The sequence below is a fragment of the Centroberyx gerrardi genome, chromosome 18 (genome assembly GCF_048128805.1).
Source record: "Centroberyx gerrardi isolate f3 chromosome 18, fCenGer3.hap1.cur.20231027, whole genome shotgun sequence".
Classification (NCBI taxonomy): Eukaryota; Metazoa; Chordata; class Actinopteri; order Beryciformes; family Berycidae; genus Centroberyx; species Centroberyx gerrardi.
In genome coordinates, this window is record NC_136014.1 from 19,887,684 (window position 1) to 19,907,913 (window position 20,230).

Consider the following 20,230-nt stretch of genomic DNA (forward strand, 5'->3'; position numbering starts at 1 on the left):
TTATGATGACCTCAACACTTGAATTTTCAGAAATTACGGTCATTATAGAGTCCCAAACTTTCCCACTGGAAACTCCGGAACGGAGAAAAAGCTGATTTTGGAGAAAAGACCTGAGAGAATTTGATCTCATGCGTCACATTCTGGCATCTTCGCTTCCCATTATCCCCAGGAAGTGGCTTCAACGCAGACAAAACATCAAAGAAATACACATTCGACATATCATGATTCAGACCACAGGATGAATTGTTTCAATTTGAGATAATGTTTCAAGAAGTGTCCAACAAGCACTGAATTTAATTTCCATCTAATCTCGTCATTATGTAAACCTTGGAAGGTACAAACCCAGGTATTTCTTTGATCGTTTTATTTCATTGTGTCTTTTTTTCTTTTCTTTTTTTTTTTTTTTAGATTCAACACCTGAGGGGAAAGTTTTTGCTGGGAGAATTCTCTGAATCATTAACCGCAGGCAGAGCCAAGCAGTCAAACCAAACATCCCTAGTGAGAGACCCCTGCGGGTTGAGAAGGAGGTCGGTATGGTTCTGGTATGTTTGCTTTGGACCAGGAGAAGCGCCGGCAGTGTGGTAAAACGTACCGTTCCATCCTCCATGAGTTTGAGGCAGGAGCCGAAGTCTGCCAGGCGGATGTGGCCGTTCATATCCATCAGAATGTTGTCGGGCTTGATGTCCCTGGAAGAAGACAGAGAGGGAGAAAGAGAGAGAGAAAGGAGGGAACGAAGGGGGTAGAGAAGGAGGGAGAGGGAGTAGGGAAGGAGGGGAAGAGGGAGAAAGACAAATTGAGTGAGCAATTCCTCCGAGAAGAAGGGAGAGGATGAAGAAAACAAGACATTCTTCCAAACAAAACACCACCTATGGGACATCCAAAACACACATGAACAGAGGCAGACACACACAAGCGCCTGGTCTCACATTACTGTGCTACTCCCCATCGATTATCATAATTTCAAATTTGAACTTAACTATGTCTTAATTTGCCAGTAATGCTAGTGTATTATAATTCAGATATATTTGTGATTCAATTAACTGTAATTTCCCCCGGCCCATTAATCAGCAGCGTGACAACTCTAAATTGAGCAAAAGAAAGGATAAACACGAGAAAGAATTGGACTTGTGTTGGGGGAATAAGTGCATTGGCTGTACAGAAAGTGTGTGTGTGTGTGTGTGTGTGTGTGTAAAGCATATGTTTAGAGTCTGTGAGTGCTTGTCTCTGTGTGCATACTTTGAATGTGTGTGTGTGTGTGTGCGCTCCTGGACGCCTTCATGAAGTGGTGTGTTTGTTTCTGACTTTTTTTGGCCCAACTGCGGAACACAGCTTCAACACAAACACACACACACTATCTCTTTTTGAGGAAATATGCAACACACAAACACACTCCCACTCCCAAAAAAAGATCCCTGTGTCCCAGACAGACACACTCCCCCATTCTTATTTTCACCTCCACAAATAGTGTTTGTGAAGAGAGAAGGGGTGGGTGGAGGGTTGCCAACACCAAATTCTTTCACACATGTAGGCTACATACACATGCCAATACGTCCCAGTCTGAAGGATTCAGTGGTGGCCAATGTAGAAGTTCTCCCCACCCTGCATCTGTTATACATTACTTACTGCTTACGATATACTTACTACATACATGCAGAGAGCGTGACTTGATTCTAATCAGCGGGATTAATCTCTACACAGGGCAGGAAACTAGCTTATTCATCTCCAGCCACTTTTGCTATTTTACCAGCCAACTTGGGTTTTAGAATAGAACGGGACCACCAAAGTGGCTGGTAGAGAGAGACGTACTAAACATATTACCCACAGTCAGAATTTACCAGCATTTTGGCTGGTGGCTGGTGTTAGTTTCCTCCCTATGTCCTACGCCCTCTGCATGGGAATATTTACAAGGAAAAGTTTGCCCCAGGGAGCAGCTCTTGGCAGACGGAGCAAAAGTGCCACAGTTTTGAATCATATGGAATCATTTGAATCATATAGTTATCTACTATCTTGAAGTTACAGTGGCTTGGTGAAAATGACAAGCCTAGCCTGCGTTGTTCCCTTCACAGGTTCCCACAAGCTAAATGGAATTTAGCCTGGCTCCAGCAGGAGGGAATAAGGGGGAGGAGATCTCCCAGTGTGTTTAACAGGTGGTCACTGACAGGTGGTTTGTGTTGGGCTAGCTGTGCTATTAGCCAACATGGAAGGCTGAGTTTGCCTACATAGATCCATTCCTAGCCTGGCCTGGTTTGGTCTGGCCCAGTCTCGGTGCCCACAGTGGGCAAAACTCTCAACTTTTTCTTCTGGAGCGCTTAGGGAAAGAAACAGTTCTCTCCTTCCGTTTCCACAGTGACTTTCTTGTGTCATCATTGATGTTTTGAACATACATATATATTTGTTTGAGCACCATGTGTTTTAAGAATCGCCAAAATAAACTAACCAACTGATAGATACTGGCCTGGGTTTGCTTGAAGTGGAGAGGTCACTGTATCCCTCCACCAGGGCTAAATATAGACCCTGTCCTCGTCTGACCATTCCACTGATTTCCCCAGAGGGCAAACCATGTCACGCCCTTCTGTCTGGGACCCTCTTATCAATGTACAGACAAGCACGACACGGCTGAATACACAAGGTATAGAGTGCACACAGAAAGCTCTTTAGACTGGTGTCACATATAAAACACATACACACACACACACACACAAATGTCACAGGTTACATAGTTGATATGTAATCAAGTGAACTACATAAGACACACACTTGATGTCATAGGTTACAGAAGTTAATACTATTTCTGTCTGGTGATGTGAGCATGGCTAGGCAAAAAAAAACAACCAAAAAAACCCTGATGTCTAACTCAACATTGAATGCATAGACAGACACACTGAAACACACACAGGAACCCACCCACTCATACAAACACAAACATACTAATAACACTCCCAATGATCTCTAAGCTCCTTAGATTAAAAAATGGAACTCATATGCAACAGCCTCCAAAATCCAGCTCTTGTAATAGGCTGAAATGAACCAACATTTTGAGTGTGTGTGTTGGTACTGACAAGGAATAACAATCATTGAAGCTATAAAAATCTTCTCCTTGTTCCATCTTTACGAATGACGGTGGGTCTGGTTGGCACCACTATGGCACCGCTTAGACTGGTGGTTGTTTGGTTCAAACAGCGCTCTAACCAGAGCTGTCTATCTAGTAAAAGTTCCACTATAAAAATCACTGAGGTGCCAAATAGTTTCCAGTTCTTCCCTGATAGACGATCATCAATGTGTTAATGTTGCCTGGCAACACAGGCAATTCTAACAGCAGAGTTTTATCTAAAAGCAGAATCAGTTGAAGCTCAAGAAATTTCCACACGACTCAATTTCATTCTTCTTCTTCTCAAATTCTACTCAACTACTCAATAAAGACATGAGGCTTTAACCCTAGCCTAAGAGAGATTTTTTCTTTAACAGTGAACAGACATAAATTTACTTTGAAGATAGCTTTGATGTCTCTGTCTTCAGCTAGAGCTCTGCTCAAAGCCAGATGTGAACCCCCCATCATTTTCCAGTAGTGTTAATAGGCCGTCCCATGGGGCTTGAGCTGGGGGTGGGCTAGCTATCTAGCCGCTTCAGTGACTAAATCACAAACCTATAAAACACAGCATTAAAGTAATGTGTGCACACATGTGACTTGTACACACACCAAAATGATATACAAATTGACGCCTACTCTTACAAAATGACTGTTAGCATGAAATTAAATTACATCATGGGTTACTTAGGAGTCATCTTAAGGCGTACACTACACCGCCCTGTTGTCCTTATGTTTTTGAAGACAGAATTTGTATTTTTTAAATATTGACTAATGAATTTCTGGTCAGAATGGATATATAGCATTTTGGAAAGAAATCCTTCATATACCTAAAGGCACACAACTGGGGTTAGAGGATTATGGGTCTGATAAAAAAAAATTGTATTGTCTCCAAGATTTTTGCTTTTGGCTCTATGCTGCTGTCCATTCTGACCAAAACCTTAACCTAACTTAGCTAGTGTAAGACACATGGACTTCAAACACAAGATATTTATAGTATTTAGTTTTTGCTACACAATCACTGGAGTGGCTTTTGTAATTTGTATTGTTTTTTAAGTGGACCCTAGGTGGAAGAGCTGTCACTTCCATGCCAGTAAATGGGGATGTGAAGAAGCTTAAACTTGAATGGGAAATCCATTATGCAATGGCTGGCACGGCAGACTTTGGATCCAGCGATCCAACTTCAAATCTCTTGTCAGACTCATCCTTTTAGCAGGCAGCAGTATGAAGTAGGGAGCCTGCCTTTCAACCGGAAGACCCAGGTTCAAATTTTTTTAATCTGCTTATGGTTGAAATTAAGACTTTTCATTCCAAAATACAGTATATGCATTTGGAAAAAAAGAATACCTGATGTTTATTGCTCATTATGTTAAAAAAATCAACTCACTGAACTCCTCACGCCATCACGCAGAGTGAGGCCAGCCAAGGTGAGGAGGAACCTCACAATCTCATTCTTTTAGTCATTACCCAGAGCTTGTGACCATGGCTAAGAGTCGGAACGAAGATCAACCGATAAATCGAGAGCTTTTCTGTGGACTGTGCATTTGATTTAACTCGATCACCGGTGTGGCTATCTATCATACCGACAGGCATGTGACTTCTGGACACAAAATCTGGCTCCATGACAGGAAGTGGTAGTCCTTGCAAATCATGAATGACACCTGTTACACTTGGACTAGACCGTGTGAGTGTGTCTGCACCTGCGTACGCAGGTGTTTCCGTTGCCGAAAGGCCTTAATCTGGTCCAAAGACTTCTGTTCTTCTGCCAAAGAGCAGACAGCGTGAGTTGACCCTTGCCGGTGTGTGTGTGTATGTGTGTGTGTGTGTGTGTGTGTGTGTAGCAGACAAACAGCATGGTAGGGGTTAGGGAAGAGGGGTTGGCGCTGCTCCTGATAAACCATTTAGTACTCAGCGAAGCCCCTGAGCTGCTAACAGGCACAGATCAAACAAACATGGCTCTCTGTCTCCCCAATCCCTCCCTCTCTCTCTAGTTACCACCAGTGGTCTCTCTACCAGCCCCCTCCCCATCCAACTCAATCTCTCTGCCCCCCTCTCTCTCTCTCTGATTCCACTCAATTAAGCCATCTATCAGTCTCTCTCTGTACTTTTTTCCCTCTCCCCTTAACATCTTTCTTTTACCAATTCCTCAATCCCCTCATCAGTCTTCTCTCTGCTTTCTGTCTTTCTCTCCCTCCCTCCCTCCCTCTCTCTCTCTCCTCACCAGACTGTTGTAACGAGCCCATGGACGGTTGGGGCAGCCAGGTTAATGCCTCCAGCTAAAACACATTAGAGGCCAACAGCACACAAGCCAACTTACATTTAGCCTTCCATGCATGGACAGACCCTGAGATATGCTAATGCTAAGCTAACGTTAAGCTCATGCTAGGCTAGGCTAGTTAGCGTGGCTAATTGGGCTACTGTGTCACAGGGCTCCTGCGGTCTTAAGGAGCAGCGCGGAGCCGAGAATAGAGGGAGGTAATCTCTTCTAAGACCGCAGCATCCATCTGTGAGGGCCATCTGGACGCCACCTCACAACACACACACACGCGTGTACACACACACACACACTGTGGCCTGTGGCGACACTGGAAAATGGATGGACAAGACATCTCCACATGGCTCCAGCCCAGGGTTTTTTAGTCTATAGACTTTGAGCATCACTTGATACAGACGCACAGAGACAGACACACACACACACACACCTCTCTCCCTTATCAAAGGCTTACAGTTAAATTATAATTAAGAGTGTCCACTTGGATCAAATTGGATAATCCCTCTAACAATAGGCCACCATTCAAGCAAGTAGCTAATTAGCCAACTCTGTAACCTAAGCTCTTTGATAAGTGATTGGCAAATGATGGTTAAGTGTGTGTGTGTGTGTGTGTGTAAGGACTAGCCTCTCTTAGATCACTGGGCTGTGGAGACACACATGGTCCTGATCAATAATAAAACACACATATGGCTCCAATCAATAGGAAAACACACATCATTGCACGCGCGCGCACACACACGCACACACACACACACACACACACACACACACAGGACTCTACAGTAGTGAGACCCACACAGAACAGATGTTAACTGTCACACACTGTGTGAAAACTGTATGTGTGTGTTTATGTCCATCTCTCCCTCTCTCTCAATCATCACACACACACACACACACACAAATTCTCCCTCTGTCTCTCTCTCTCTCTCTGTCTGTACCCACCCCCACCTCTCACTCTCTCTGAATGACACACACACACACACACACACACAGGGCAGACAGATGTGGTGCTAGCCAGCACAGAGCCATGCTGGGTTGGCCTATTGAAATGTCTGTCAGGCCCCTCTGGGAGGCCATGCAGACCAGTGGTCACTGAATGAATGAACACACACACACACACACATACACACACACTCCCTTGGCCTCGCTCCCTCTCACACACGCTGTCTCTCATGGGACCGGGCCGAGGGGGACAGAAGGTTGACCTCAAGGCTCTTTGCTATTCAATTCATTTCAGCTTCATCAGCGTCAACAGGATTGGAAATATGAATTTCAAACGGCCCAACACTGTGGCAAAGTCAACTGCTTCATAAAAAGAAGAAAACAAGAAGGAAAAACACAAATTAGGCTTAAGCTTAAAATGCCACAATTAAGACTATAGGCTGATTAGGCCAGTCACACAAATAATGGATTAAAAGTTAGACATTTCTTTCAATAGAGTAGGGTTTTGCCCAATGTGAAATATCCAGAAGTGACATGCAGCATATTGTTTTTCCTTGCATAAAGACTGAATGAATTCCGATTGTCATTTTAATTGTGTAGGGCTTCTGAATGGGCGCTTTGCATGTTACTAAAGGCTGCTGTGTGGTCTTCCATCACCCCACTTGTATCCCATTTTAGATCTTCCATCGAACCCCCCACCCATTTGTTGACACTTTCAGATTAGAATATCAAGGCTGATGGAAATTGCTTCCAGTACAGCATGATGGAAAGGACTGGAAAAGCTCTGCTACATACATGGACTAATAATGTGTAACACATGATGGGCACAAAACTGAACAGACATCTCATTGTAGCAGAAAACAGCAAAAGGCGCAAGATGAGCCAGCGATGTAAACAGTATCAACTAATAAATACAGACACAGAATGCAGAAGATGTGCGAGACATCATGGAGTGCAATAATTTGAGGCAGTACTTTAATACCGTGAGCCCTCTAAAAGCCAGGAGGGGTTTTAGTGGAGATCTTGAGTCGCTGATGAGGATTGCTCCATGCCTGTGAATCATTCCTCTGACTCGACTACGACAGGAGGTTTGTAAACGTTTTTTTTTTTTAAGCCCGGAACTCAAATGAAAAATTAAGTCCCGCCCTGGGACTCAGGCTTACGAGAACATATTATTACTCTCGCCATGTGGGGACCCACCAGACATAAGCTCACGATCCATTTTTGGTGCCGACACGCAGCTTGATGAGCGCCGTTCCAGAGGGGCGTTAAGTCGTTTAAGGGCTGAACTAATAGACTGTCTTTCAATGTTTTTTCCAAAGTCTGGATCAGGACCCGAAGGTGTGTCACAAGGAGAATTAGAATGGGCCCTCAAATTATCCTGGGAGAAACTGGCATCCATGGCCGCCGAAAATGTGGGTCCTAAGAGAGAACGCGCTTGGAAACCATTGCTGTGCTGTATAGCCACAACTAGGCCATTTATATTTCCTAAAAAGTGCCCCGGCGGTGTGTGTTTGGTGTGACTGAAAGTGATCCATGAAAACGGGTCGGCTGGTTTTCTCTTTAATGGACCTTACAGCCTTCAAATTATAGGGTTAATGCATTGTCCTTTCACTTAGTCATAGGGATTGGAAACATACACCCATCACGTACACACCATCACTGAGAAACACACACACGCAAATTCTCTCTCTCTTTCTCTCTCTCTCTCTCTCTCTCTCTCTCTCTCACACACACACACACACTGATCAGAAGAGAACAGCCAGCAGGACACACCCTCCTCAGGGGACCTGCATGGCCGTCTCCACCCTCCACAAACCAAGCGTGCCAATCTCCCACGAGTGTGTGTGTGTGTGTGTGTGAGTGAGAGAGTGGGGGGTTGGTGTGTGTGTGTGTGTGTGTGTGTGTGTGCTGGGGGAGGTAACAGCACCACACCCCCACCCACACCCCTCCCATACCCCGTCATTACCGTCCCAAAGCGTCCACGAGGGGCCTTAAAGAGAAACAGCACTGTCCCCTCCTCCCTCCCTCCGTCCCTTCATCCCTCCATCCACTCCTCCGTCTCTGCTGCCGCCACCAACCCCCACCCACACCCCCAGATAACACCATGCAATTAGTGGCTCCCCATCTCTCTCTCTCTCTGGCTCTTTCACTCCCTCTCTTTACTTGTACATATCTCTTTATATCTCTGTCTCCCTCTCTCAATCTCTTTCTTCCCGTCTGACTTTCCACTTGTATATGAGAGATCAATGCAACTACAGGCACACCCAAAACCTTATCCCACCAGCCACCCCCCCTTTCCTCTCTCACTCTCTAGCTTCACCGTTCCCTTTCTCTGACCCTCCCTCTCTCTCTCTCTATCCACCTCTCATGTCTCTCACTCCTTCCCTCAAATACAAAATTGCTGTTACGAGCCCACGGCAACGGCGACGCTGTCATTATGTTAACGGGCCGGTGTGACCACTTCCCATCTGGCGGAGTCCACTTCCTGTGTGTCAGGGGGGGAGAGAGTGGTTCCCACCGCGCCGGCGCCAGCTATCCCATGAGCCCCCGAGGGCAACTTTTATTGGGTGAAACTATCTTTCGGTATCTGTGTCGGAGAGGAAAGTGGCTGCGAAGGCCTCAGCCTGTCAACGGTCTGCTTTTAGGTGGTTCATTTGTTTTTCATTCATTAAATTGAGTGAGACTGACTGTGGTGTGTGTAATTGGGAACAGCCTTTGGTATCCTAAGACGGAGACTTTGAATGAAAAAGGGGCACGAACTGCTAACAGGACGACTAACGCAGAAATAAGTTGGATAAAACATTTTTTAAACATGGAAATCCTTGTTCACGCACACACACACACAAACCCAACCTCACCTGTGAATGTAATGTAGCTGATAGAGAGTCAAATAATAGCACACATGCTGGCACACACAGGAATACACACTATAAGTTAGTCATTGCTAACTTTTTTACTCACAGAAACACGCTCCAGTGCCACGTTTTTCAAAACTAGGTATACAATTTCTAATAATGATGATTATAATCATTTATATAGATAATTTAGCAATTTTCCTCTGCTCAATCATTAAATTTCCAGCCATGACCTACAGTATACCTGGAAACAGGAAGGATATTTAATAATACAGTGAGCATTAATAATTTATATAAAAATGTATACCAACTTTTGAAACGAGCTGTATTTCCATTTATATTCATTTAGCTGCGGTGGCTTCCCACAGCTGGAAAATTGCCCACACAGCAAGAAAGATGTAAATACACTGAACATTCATCATCCGGCCGTATTGCTCAGCCTGCTCCCCGCCATAAAAACGATTCCAGTGGCAATGACAGCACAACTAATAAATAATGAAGTACACACACACACACACACTCCTTTTATGCCCTCCAAACGCACACACACAAGCACACACACTCTGCCTACTCCTCACCTGTGGACGTAGTGCAGCTGGTGAACCGAGTCGATGGCCAGCACCATCTCAGCCAGGTAGAACCTGGCCATCTCCTCCGGCAGCCGGTCCTCAAACTTACTGAGCAGAGTCAGCAGGTCACCGCCCACATAGTAGTCCATGACCAGGTACTAGAGAGACAGAGAGGCCGACAGAGAGAGAAAATGTTAGAAAAAAAAAAATGGTACTGCAGTACAAGGTCCACAGGGAAACTGAGAGAAAGAGAAATCATTAGTGAACATTATGAGAGTAACAGATAAAAAGGGGGCGTGATATAAGAATGGGTTTTAATGTCAGTTTTATGCCATCCTATCAACTTTAATGTCCTCAGATAGGCAATTTCGGGTAAAACATTACACATTACATAAAAGAAAGATGAGGGGGGAGGACCAAGAGAGACTGGTATGTTCAGATTACGAGCGACAATGCTACAAAACGGACAAGCGTACTTTAATGTTATTTTTTATTGTATGTGGAATAACAACAACAAGCGTTTCATGGAACTTGTACTTGCAGAACCTTCAGGAAAAGGGGGATGGAAAATAATGGCAATTTTCTCATTATTGTAAATGGTTGAAGCTTCATCGCGTCATTGGAGTGTGAAAAAAGTTGATGTCAGCTCAACTTTGTTGCCTGGCACACCCATCACACAGCGCTATGTGTAATACATGCGTGTAGCTCCATGCTGCCAACTCCCATTGAAAATGACTTACTTCTGTAGCTTTAATGCTTGTAATCTGAATGTACTGTTAGACTTTAAAAAGAAAATGCTGCATTGAGGCAATTTGCACTGCCACATAATACATGATCAATAGAAACGCAGAGAGAGAAAGTGAGAGTTGATGGCTTCAAAATAAAAAAACTGAACTGGATCCACAGTACAAAGAAAAAGCCCAATTACAATAGGAAACATGTCTCTGAGGGAAAAATATCATATTCACCTAGAGGTATCCTCACAACGGCAATTTATAATACAGAGCAGAACCAATTAAAAAGCAACACATTTTAGAAACAAGACTAGTATACTGTGAAACAACGAGACGTCAGATTTCACAAATACATCAAAAATCATGTATTTGCAGACGGTGCTCATACTTTGACTGCGCAAAATATCAGCCCTCCTTTCCCCCCCACCTTCCTCCTCCTCCATTTCTCCTCTCCCTTTTTTCTCACAGTATAATTGCTGCGGAGGGCATTCAGGCAGCGAGGGCCTAAATGGTTCTTCTTAACTTTTGAGGTTTTTCCTAAAAATAGACGGCTGGACGGGCCGTGGGGTGTATTTTTAAAGCCCCGGGGAGTGTCCAGGGTAAAGCATTTGTTGTGAGAATGTGGGAAATGGAATGACAAGCACCCATGGCATTTGAACTCGGGGTCAGGGAGAGAGGACAGACTGTCAAGTCAGTTAGAGACTGATGGCCACAGCAGCCAATCAAAGTGAGGTAGAGTGTGGCTCCCAACCAATCAGTTAGCTCCAAAGTCATTCCCTTTGGTCATTTACGTAAATGTTTTTTGGGCCTTGTTAACTTCTATTGCTCAATTTACTACTATTCTAAGACTTATTGTACTTTGCAGTAAGGAATGAATGTGCCGTCCAGCCTCTGGCAAGCAACCAGCCATCATCTGGAGGTGGTATTGTATTCTAAAAACTGAGCTGGCTGGTGAAATGGTAAAAGTGGCAGGTGGAGCTGCTTAGTAACAAACAGCAGAAGACCCTGGCTTACTGTGCAGCTCCCAGGTGTGAATGTGTGGGACTGTATGAATGTGAAGCAGGGCGGTGCTGAAAAGGAGTATGTCTGCTCAGTCAACTTTCCCTGGATAAATAAAGGTTTAAAGAAGTGGCTGGTGAATTTTCAAACATACCAGCCACTAGGATTGGTGGACAAAACACCTTCCCACACACAGACACACACAGACACACACACACGCCTCTTACCAGGTTGTTGTCATCCTGGAAGGCGTAGTGCAGGGTGGTGATCCACTGACTGTCCCCATTTACCAACACGTCCCGCTCCTCTCGAAAGCACGCCGTCTAAAGAGGGAGGAAACAAACTTCACAGTTACCAACATTTACAACATGTCACGCATGCTGGCAACAATATGTCTAAACAAAAACATAAGACAGTTTGGACATTGCAGTTTTAAGTGGTATACATGTTCACTCTACAATTCACAGATGATTTTGGCCATGTAACTTCATAAGAAAATCCTGAAAAAAGTCTTGGTAATGTTACCGTTTTGAAAAAGTATTCTGGCACAACTTCACCCACTAACAAAGTGCATGGAATGGGCAGGTAACACTGGAAAATAATTAATTCCAGCAACACTTGCAGTGCTGAGAACAAACATGTATTAGTAAAACCAACTTGTTTTGGCTTGTGGTCTTTCGGCTTGTGGCCAACGCATTTCGGCTCATGGGAGAAGCATTCACAAAGCTTCCTAAGTAAGTTATTTTTATGCTGTGCAGAATCCTTGGCCTCCAAGTCAAATTTAATGCGAGTTGCATGCATTTCATTCTATCTCAAATTGAGCAGATTTTAAGTGATAGAAAATAAATCATGTTGAAAAAGCTGAATCCTGTGCAATTGCAGCTGATGTTGCAATCACAATATTCAGCCAAAAAACACACTGGCAACATGATTTTCTTGTCAATATCATGTAACCCTAGAGCCCACATTCTGTGATGCATATACTTGTGTGATACTCTATTGGTAACCAAAGGAGAACTTCCCCCTCCACAGGGAGGTCAGAGGTCAGGGTCAGCTATAGAGCAGCACCCCTGGAGCTGATAGCGATTCATTCTTACTCAAGGACACTTCAGTAGGGCGGATCCCTGCTGTCACTGAGGTTTAAACCCATGCCCTCCAGTCTCCCTACTATAAAGCTAATTTCAGAACCTCTTGGATACTCAATTTAAAAAAAAAAAAAAAAATCAGCACATCCAAAAATGATATCCTCTAATCTTGCATTGACAAAGAGGGAAGCTCCACTGAATGTCAATATAAAAAACATCCTCAAAGCCTTGATGTTCTCCTCTCTACAGTGATGGGTACACCATCTACAGTCCATTTGTTATCCTACATCATTTCCCATGTCCAGGCTCTTGCACACACACAGCAGGGGCCAGTTTTGCCCCGTGAGGTATGAGGCATGAAGATGGAAGACCCGGGGGACCAATGGGAATGTCTGAATGACTGTCAGGAAGAGGTCAATGAGAAAAACATGCGTCAGCAGCACATGCGGCTCCACCAGTGACATCTGCTGCAAATTGCATGTCGACCAATTGCCGATTTGAGGGGGAATTAACAAGGGTTTGCGTGTCCCTTAACAGCGAAGGAAAAAAATGGAATCACCAATCATTATTAGCTACCAATGTTTTTATAGAAATGTGGAAGAAAAACAACCATGTACCCTCTTGCTGTAACTCTTTGTTAGATTTCAACAAATTGTCCACAGAAGGCACTTTTTCACTGAAAAGATTAGTATTATTATTATTTGTAGTAGCAGTAGTAGTAGTATCAGTTGTAGTAGTAATAGTAGTACTAGTAGTAGTATCTTAACATCTTTCTATGTGTGGAAAATGGCATTTTGCCTTTTATCTTTGGAGGAATTCCCCAATAGATCTGCCCCGTTTTTAGGCTGGTGGCACTGGCCCAATACCTGACACCAGTACCAGTACTGGTGCACCCCTGGTAAAGGCTGAGTAAACCTGCTCACCTCGGCTCGCTTCAACATCTCCCACTTGTTGAGAATCTTCATAGCAAACACCTTGTCTGCGTTCTTCACCCTCACCACCGCAACCTGCAGACAAGGGAGAAAGAAGTGGAGAAAGTGTTAAAACACGGTTTTAAACATCTGTAACACAGCATAGCCAATAAAAATACAAGGAGCATGTTTAAAAACACAGCACATTATAAAACAGATTGCATATTTCTAATCTTATCCCTGAGACAATGAGAGGGAGTGTAAAAGCTAGCACTGCACAATTAATCATTTATAATCATACATTACAATTCTACAAGTAATAATCACAATCATTCAGAATGACCAGTGTAGCTGGAAATAGTCAAGGTGTTGATATAAGATTGCAAAAGCGCAGTAAAAGAATTAGGCTACCTAAAAAAAAACTTGCAAAATAACCAGGATTATAATTTTAGCCATAATTAGCCCTAGTTAAAAACCTTCAATGTTTTAAGAAGTTGTGGTATTGTGGCAGTGAATTAATGAACAAGAGAAATATCATCCCAGCTTGTAAAAACCATCCCATTATCTGTCCATCCATTATCCATGTTTCCTTTGAAGCCAATCAATGATCTGAATACGTCCCATGTGAACGGATGGGGAAAGAGGAGCACAGAAGGCTGGGGAAGAGGAAACAGGGAGGAGGAGTAGAATGAAAGGATGAATGGGGAAGAAATCAGGAATGAAGGGAAATCTTAAGGGTGAGAGTAATTGGGAATGTAGAAGGAGAGAAAGAGAGGCAGAGCCAAAGAGGAAGAGGAGGAAAAGACAAGTAGAGAAAGAGAGACAGAGCCAAAGAGGAAGAGGAGAAAAAGACAGTTGGAGGAAAGGCGCAGGAAGGAAGAGGAGTGGAAGAAGAAATAAAGAGTTGGAAGAGGAAGGAAAGAACGGATGAGTTTGGTGGGCAGAGAGAGATGCAAGGAAGGAAGGGAAGGAGGAGAAAAGAGAAAGGAGAAGAATGGGAGTTAGAGGAGGGAGGGAAGGCAGTGAGGTAGAAGTGAGGTAGAAGAGGGAAGAAGGACAGGGAGGGATAGTAAAGTAAGACCAAGGAGGAGAGGAAGGGGAAACCGGGGACAGGAAGTGACCCTGGACACTGAGGTGTTGACCTCGGAGGCCGATAGACGCACACCACCTGGATCCTCTTACACCCACTCTCACTCTCTCTCTCTCTCTCTCTCTCTCTCTCTGTCTCACACACACACACACACACACCCAGTGACAGACAGAGCTGGGACACTTAAATTTGATTCATGCTTCCTAGCAAAGTCTGAAAGAGGTCTGAAAAAAAACAAAAAAAACCCACCACAGTTCTAATAACTATTTCTAATAACTTGAAAATGGGCACAAATCAACAGTGAATGGACAGGTTTGTACAGATGTGAACAGTAGGTGAGAGGTGGCCAGTCACTGAAAACTTGTTGTGTTCACTGGGAAGAATGCGAAAAAGTTTATGCGCAGTAGCACTAAGAAAGCAACTTATCAAACAGCCCCAAAAAAACTCTGCTACAATTGTTTTAGCTCCCAGATGGACCACTTCTTGATTTTGGAGTATTAATTGGCCCTTACTGGTAGACTATACAAACACACCCACTCTTAACGCAGATATGCACAGTCACAAACACACACTTGTGCCTTCAGAATAACCACTGCCATCTTTCCCTGCGCTGGTAATTGCCGAGCATTACCATGACAAACTTCCTCAACTCTGGCTTCAGTTTTAGCCAAAAAAGGAGCTGCCCAAGTTGCACTGTGGTAAACCGTTGCAAACTGTGGCGGCCTAAGCACATGTTCATGCAAACTTAAGTCATGGCTGCACTGTTTTTAGCCTGATTCTTTTTTCTTTGGCTAGAATTGATCCCTGACGGAGAAATTCATGTTTTACTTCACGTCAAAGCTTAGGGTCAGTAACAGAAGAGCGCCTCTGAAGCAGGTAGAGATTCAGCGTCTTGCTCAAGGACACTGTAGCAGGGCGGATGCTGGTTGTCACTGGTGAATTGACCGTGGGCTGTCATGTTGAAGGACAGTTTCCTTAATCCCTATGCCACCCTGCTGCCCTCTGGGAGTCTACTGATGTGCCTGTGACTGCACCTAGCTCTGACAATAGAGCAAGTAGCAAGTCGGAAAAGTTGTTGGAAGTAACTGGAAAGGAAGAAGAGAGAGAAAGGGAAAGATAGTTGCCTTGCTAGTTGGCAGGATATATATGCCAAGAGCTGTAGGCTTCTGTACTAGGCCAATTTTCAGCGGAAAAAATGTCATGAGAACCACAGTTACAGTTCAGGGTAAATTGGAATAAAAGCTTTTTAGTTATTGCTTCATACTGCTCCCTGCTATCAGAGGAATTGATGAGCAAGAATGACTCAAGCTACAACCCACTGTGTCTTGGACCGAAAGTTTACAGAAAACGGGTTTTTAGATGCGACTTTAGCTTGTATTTCTCCATCACAGCGAGAAGACGAGACAGAAAGAAAGAGGAGAGAGACAAAGATAGAGAGATACTGTAGATGGAAATGGGTTTCTTCTCTCCTGGCTTCGTTCTCTGGCATGGGGAAAACTCAAAACCACCAATCTGTTTCTCACAATTTCTCTCTCACAGATGATTAACACACGCAGGCAATTACAGATGTTTAGCATAGACACATACGCACATACACACACTTGATTGCACAAAGAAATATGCATAAACACGGATAAAAATGCACACAGAAATACGTAAAAAACAGATATAAAACACACAAGAATGCAGACATTTGTAAGTAGACACACACACACAGACGAGCAGTGAAACAAACACAGGCGCCCATGCTACAGAGGAGTCTGCAGTCTATTAAATGAGTTGGGGAATGCTGCTAATGCAATACAATGATAACATTCCTGCACTGTTTGGATTTCCCCTAGTGATCCCTCACCAGAGGAGAGGAGGAACGGAGGAGGAGGAGAGGAGGACAGGGAGGAGCACACTGTTCTTGGCAGAGGCTTGGTGTTTTTGTCCTTTTCTCCATCTCTCCTTTCTTCTCTCTACTCTTCCTTTCCTCCTCTTATTCTCTCTCTCTAGCCTGGTGTCTACTAAACAGCGCTAGCCACGGTTTACTTATTTTGCTATTCAAGACAGTCTATTTTTGCCAGACAAACTATTTTTTGTTGATGCTTTTCATCACATTGGGGATGATTTGTGAGCTGGGAGTTTCAAATGTGTCTTCAAATTTGGTTTTATCATTTGGGAGCATTCCATGAAACACACTTTTTTTGTTACTCGGCCACAGTGGTTAATCTAATTTCTGAAGTAGCTTTCTGAATAGCAAAGGCAGAGTGAAAACACACTATCTATCTGCCAGTGGCTAGCAGAATTGACACTTACCAGCCAAGGCCATATTTACAAGCATTTGGCTGGTGGCTAGTGTTTTGAATAAGTGGTGTTTTACGAACCTATGTTGGCATTTTTAGCTGCACCCAGCCAACAATACCATAATGTATAACACCATCTGATGGCCCCTGAATCCAAAGCAATTTACCAGTTACCATGAGTGCATAAATTTTTTGCAAGTGTAGCCCCAGTGGGAATTTAAGCAGGCCAGTGCACACTGCTCCGCTCACCAGGAGAGCTCCACAACGTCACGCACCCGCACCATTTCTCTCCCTGCTGCTGACAATGGGAGGATGAAATCAAAACATCCTGCTCTCAAGCTCTCTCTCCTCCCTTTGATTCTCTCAAGTTTTTCTTCTTCTGTGTTCCTGTGTCTGTCTAGGTCTGTTTCTATCTCAGTCTGTCTTTCTTGCTGTCTCTGGCCGTCTGTCTCTCTGTTCATCTCTCTGTCTGTCTGTTTCTATGTTTATCTGTGTTTTTCTGTTCATCTGTGTCTCCCTGTCTCAGTTCCATGCTCAGTTGTTATCAAAATCTTACATAAATTACTACATACAATCTCAGCCCTTTCAAATGTTTATGAGACCATCCCAAAATAAAACCTTTTCTGTGTTTGGTTGGTCTGACATTTGGTCGGCTGGCCGCCATCACTGTCATCCGACTGTAAAATAGTAAGACTTCATAACTTTGTGATGCCAACAGCCATAAAGAAAAGCTGGCAGCTGGTTAGCTGCACCTCATAAATGCCTAAATCTATTGTACTATTATGGTAGCATCCAAATTACGACACGCTGCACCCAGTACATTTCGTACATCAGGTGAATAAAAATTGGAGCCGTGTGATAATCATGATGCCTCTCAAGCTAACCTAATTTTTTGGTTATATATGAAACCCATAATAGCACAGCTGGCTTGCTGGAAGGACACTGGAATGTTACCACAAGGTAGCACTATTGTGGGTCACACCACACGGCTGCACACACTAACCCAAAACACACACACACACACACACACACACACACACACACACACACACACACACACACACACACACACACACACACACAGAGAGACACATGACTCAGACACACAGGCACATACCAAAGGTCCCTGCAGTGGCTGAAGTCAGAACATTAGTATTTAGTGCTGGTACTTCAGCTACGTGCTGGCAGGCAACTCTGTCTCGCTCTCCATCTGTCAGTCTGTCTCTTTCTCTGTCTCTCTCTCTTTCTGTTTTTCTCTCTCTCACTCACTATCTGTCCTTTCTTTTTCTTGCAGTACACAGCTCTGAAAACAGACTAGAGGGTGGATAACCTAATGTAGGCATATGCTGTAGTATATGCCTCTATGCCTCTGATTTTTACTAAGATGATCCAGAAATAACTGCATGACATAGGGGTATGCAAAACCTTGTCCCCAGCAGACACCTCTGGTACATGCTAGAGGGCACTGCATTGTGGCTCATCCAGTCCGCATGAAATAAAACCTCAGAAGAAACTTAGATGAAGCCAGGGGGGGCCTGGAATATTGGGCAAGGTTCCAGGACCTCCAGTATGTTTGTGTGTGTGTGTGTGTGTGTGTGTGTGTGTGTGTGTGTGTGTGTGTGTGTGTGTGGTCTCCTGCCACATCACATAACGCAATACACACCTACAGTATATGTCCCATAGCCTCCATGTCCAGCAGAAACCTTATAGCTTCAAAGAGTGAACTTTTCACGAATGGAGATAGATTCAAAAATTTACCAGCCCATATTTTAGCAGCCACATTGATGTTTTGGAAGATGAACCAACTTCCAAAAGACGGTTGGTTACCTGCCAAAGTGATAACTAGAGTAGACAAATCTACCAACCTAGTGTTTACCAGCATCTGGCTGGTGGGGATTGTTCATTTCCCCATTCTGTTTACAATGCATTTTGAAAATAAAAAAATAAATAAAAAGATGAAAATGGTCAAATTGGAGAAACAAGATTTTTACAGGACGCTGACATTATGTAAGAGTCTTGGCTAAGCACTGCACTACCTGTCCCACCAACATTCCCCAGCTTTGACATCACTCCCTGAAACCCAGTGACAACTGTATTTCAGCCTCCCCACAGGCACACGCTAAGAAAAACACAGGTGATGGTTTCAGTGGCACTTTAATTCATTTGATTTTCGCGGGTTAAGTGTGAAAGAGGGGCTAAGAAGTTTTGCTCAAGCTGCAAGTAGAGTCATGCTCATGTAGCAGTGCGCACCACTACTGGAATGCAGCACAAGCTAATTTCACTATCAAACGCACCAAACTGGCTTTTATAGCTTAAATAAGTTAGTTTTGAGTACAGAAGAGAATAGCCTTTTCCTGGCAGGTATTGTCCAATGATCATATTGCAAAATCTCTACCTCAAGGAAGGAGGCTCCAGATATTAAAACACGAGTAGCTAAAAATATGAGTAGCTAAAAACCATACATTGCAGAATATGCATCTATTACAAAATGCTCCAAACTAGCCTATGACACCTGTTTCTTGAGCAAAAAGAGAAGAAGGGGAGGAACTGCAGGTTCCTCACATTTACCCTGGTGTATTGTTGCAAGTATTGTTCTGGCACTGTAATGCAAGTTGTCTATTGAAAGTATAAAAACCAGGAAGTATATTACCTCTCCAAAGGCTCCTCGTCCAATCACTTTAAGGATCTCAAAGTCCTCCTTGTGCAGGCGCATCTGCTTCACCTTGGCAGTGAAGGGTTTGGCTGCAGAGAGAAAGAAGACAGAGTTAGGGTAAATCCGAATCCACTAATAGGGACATATAGCGCTATGCAAAGAGGATAGAAATTTTCAAACTGCTATAACTTTTAGGCCACCAAAGTCAGGTTATATGAAGCACTGAGTTTTCTGGTCAGTCCCTGGATAATTTTTTCATGAAATAAACATGCAGGGTGGAGGGTGTAAGGAGGATCGACTGATTGGATCACAGACTAAGAGATGGATTGCACAGGGAAATAGCAAGGGAGCTACAACACAACAGTGATGCTTCAATTCACATATTAATCTGCTTTAATCTGCTTCTATTTTTCTAACTTTATTTTATGTAGGCTAATCAAAAACATTGTCTCATCCTTTTTCTATTATCAGAGCATCCTTTTCCATTTTCTTATTATCAACCAAAATTCAAAATCAACCAAAACGTATCAATGGACTTTGTATAAAGACCAGCAAAAACTGTTGTTAATGAATGGCTAGGGGAAAAGGTTAAGGACAGAGACTGTAATTGCAACAGTGATTGTTAGACATTTTCTGTGTGCCCGGGATCCAAAATGAGTAAATTTATTCTTTCCCTGTGACCAAGACTTGCAGACACAAATTGTGCTTGTGTCATGTGGTAATCCACCTGGGACAAGCCATTTT

The 20,230-nt window shown here is 43.6% G+C and overlaps 1 protein-coding gene across 6 annotated transcripts in view; it reads right to left on the reverse strand.

Moving 5' to 3' along the window:
• The window catches only part of cdc42bpab (CDC42 binding protein kinase alpha (DMPK-like) b), an 87,098-nt gene that overhangs the window by 37,987 nt on the left and 28,881 nt on the right, over positions 1-20,230 (reverse strand). For all 6 annotated transcript variants that reach the window (XM_071919983.2, XM_071919984.2, XM_078289748.1 and 3 more), the window contains exons 2-6: positions 19,484-19,575; positions 13,468-13,551; positions 11,687-11,782; positions 9,736-9,884; positions 593-686 (exon numbers count right to left, since the gene is read on the reverse strand). In XM_071919983.2, coding sequence (XP_071776084.1) covers positions 593-686; positions 9,736-9,884; positions 11,687-11,782; positions 13,468-13,551; positions 19,484-19,575 — 515 coding nt within the window. The remainder of the gene's footprint in view (positions 1-592; positions 687-9,735; positions 9,885-11,686; positions 11,783-13,467; positions 13,552-19,483; positions 19,576-20,230) is intronic.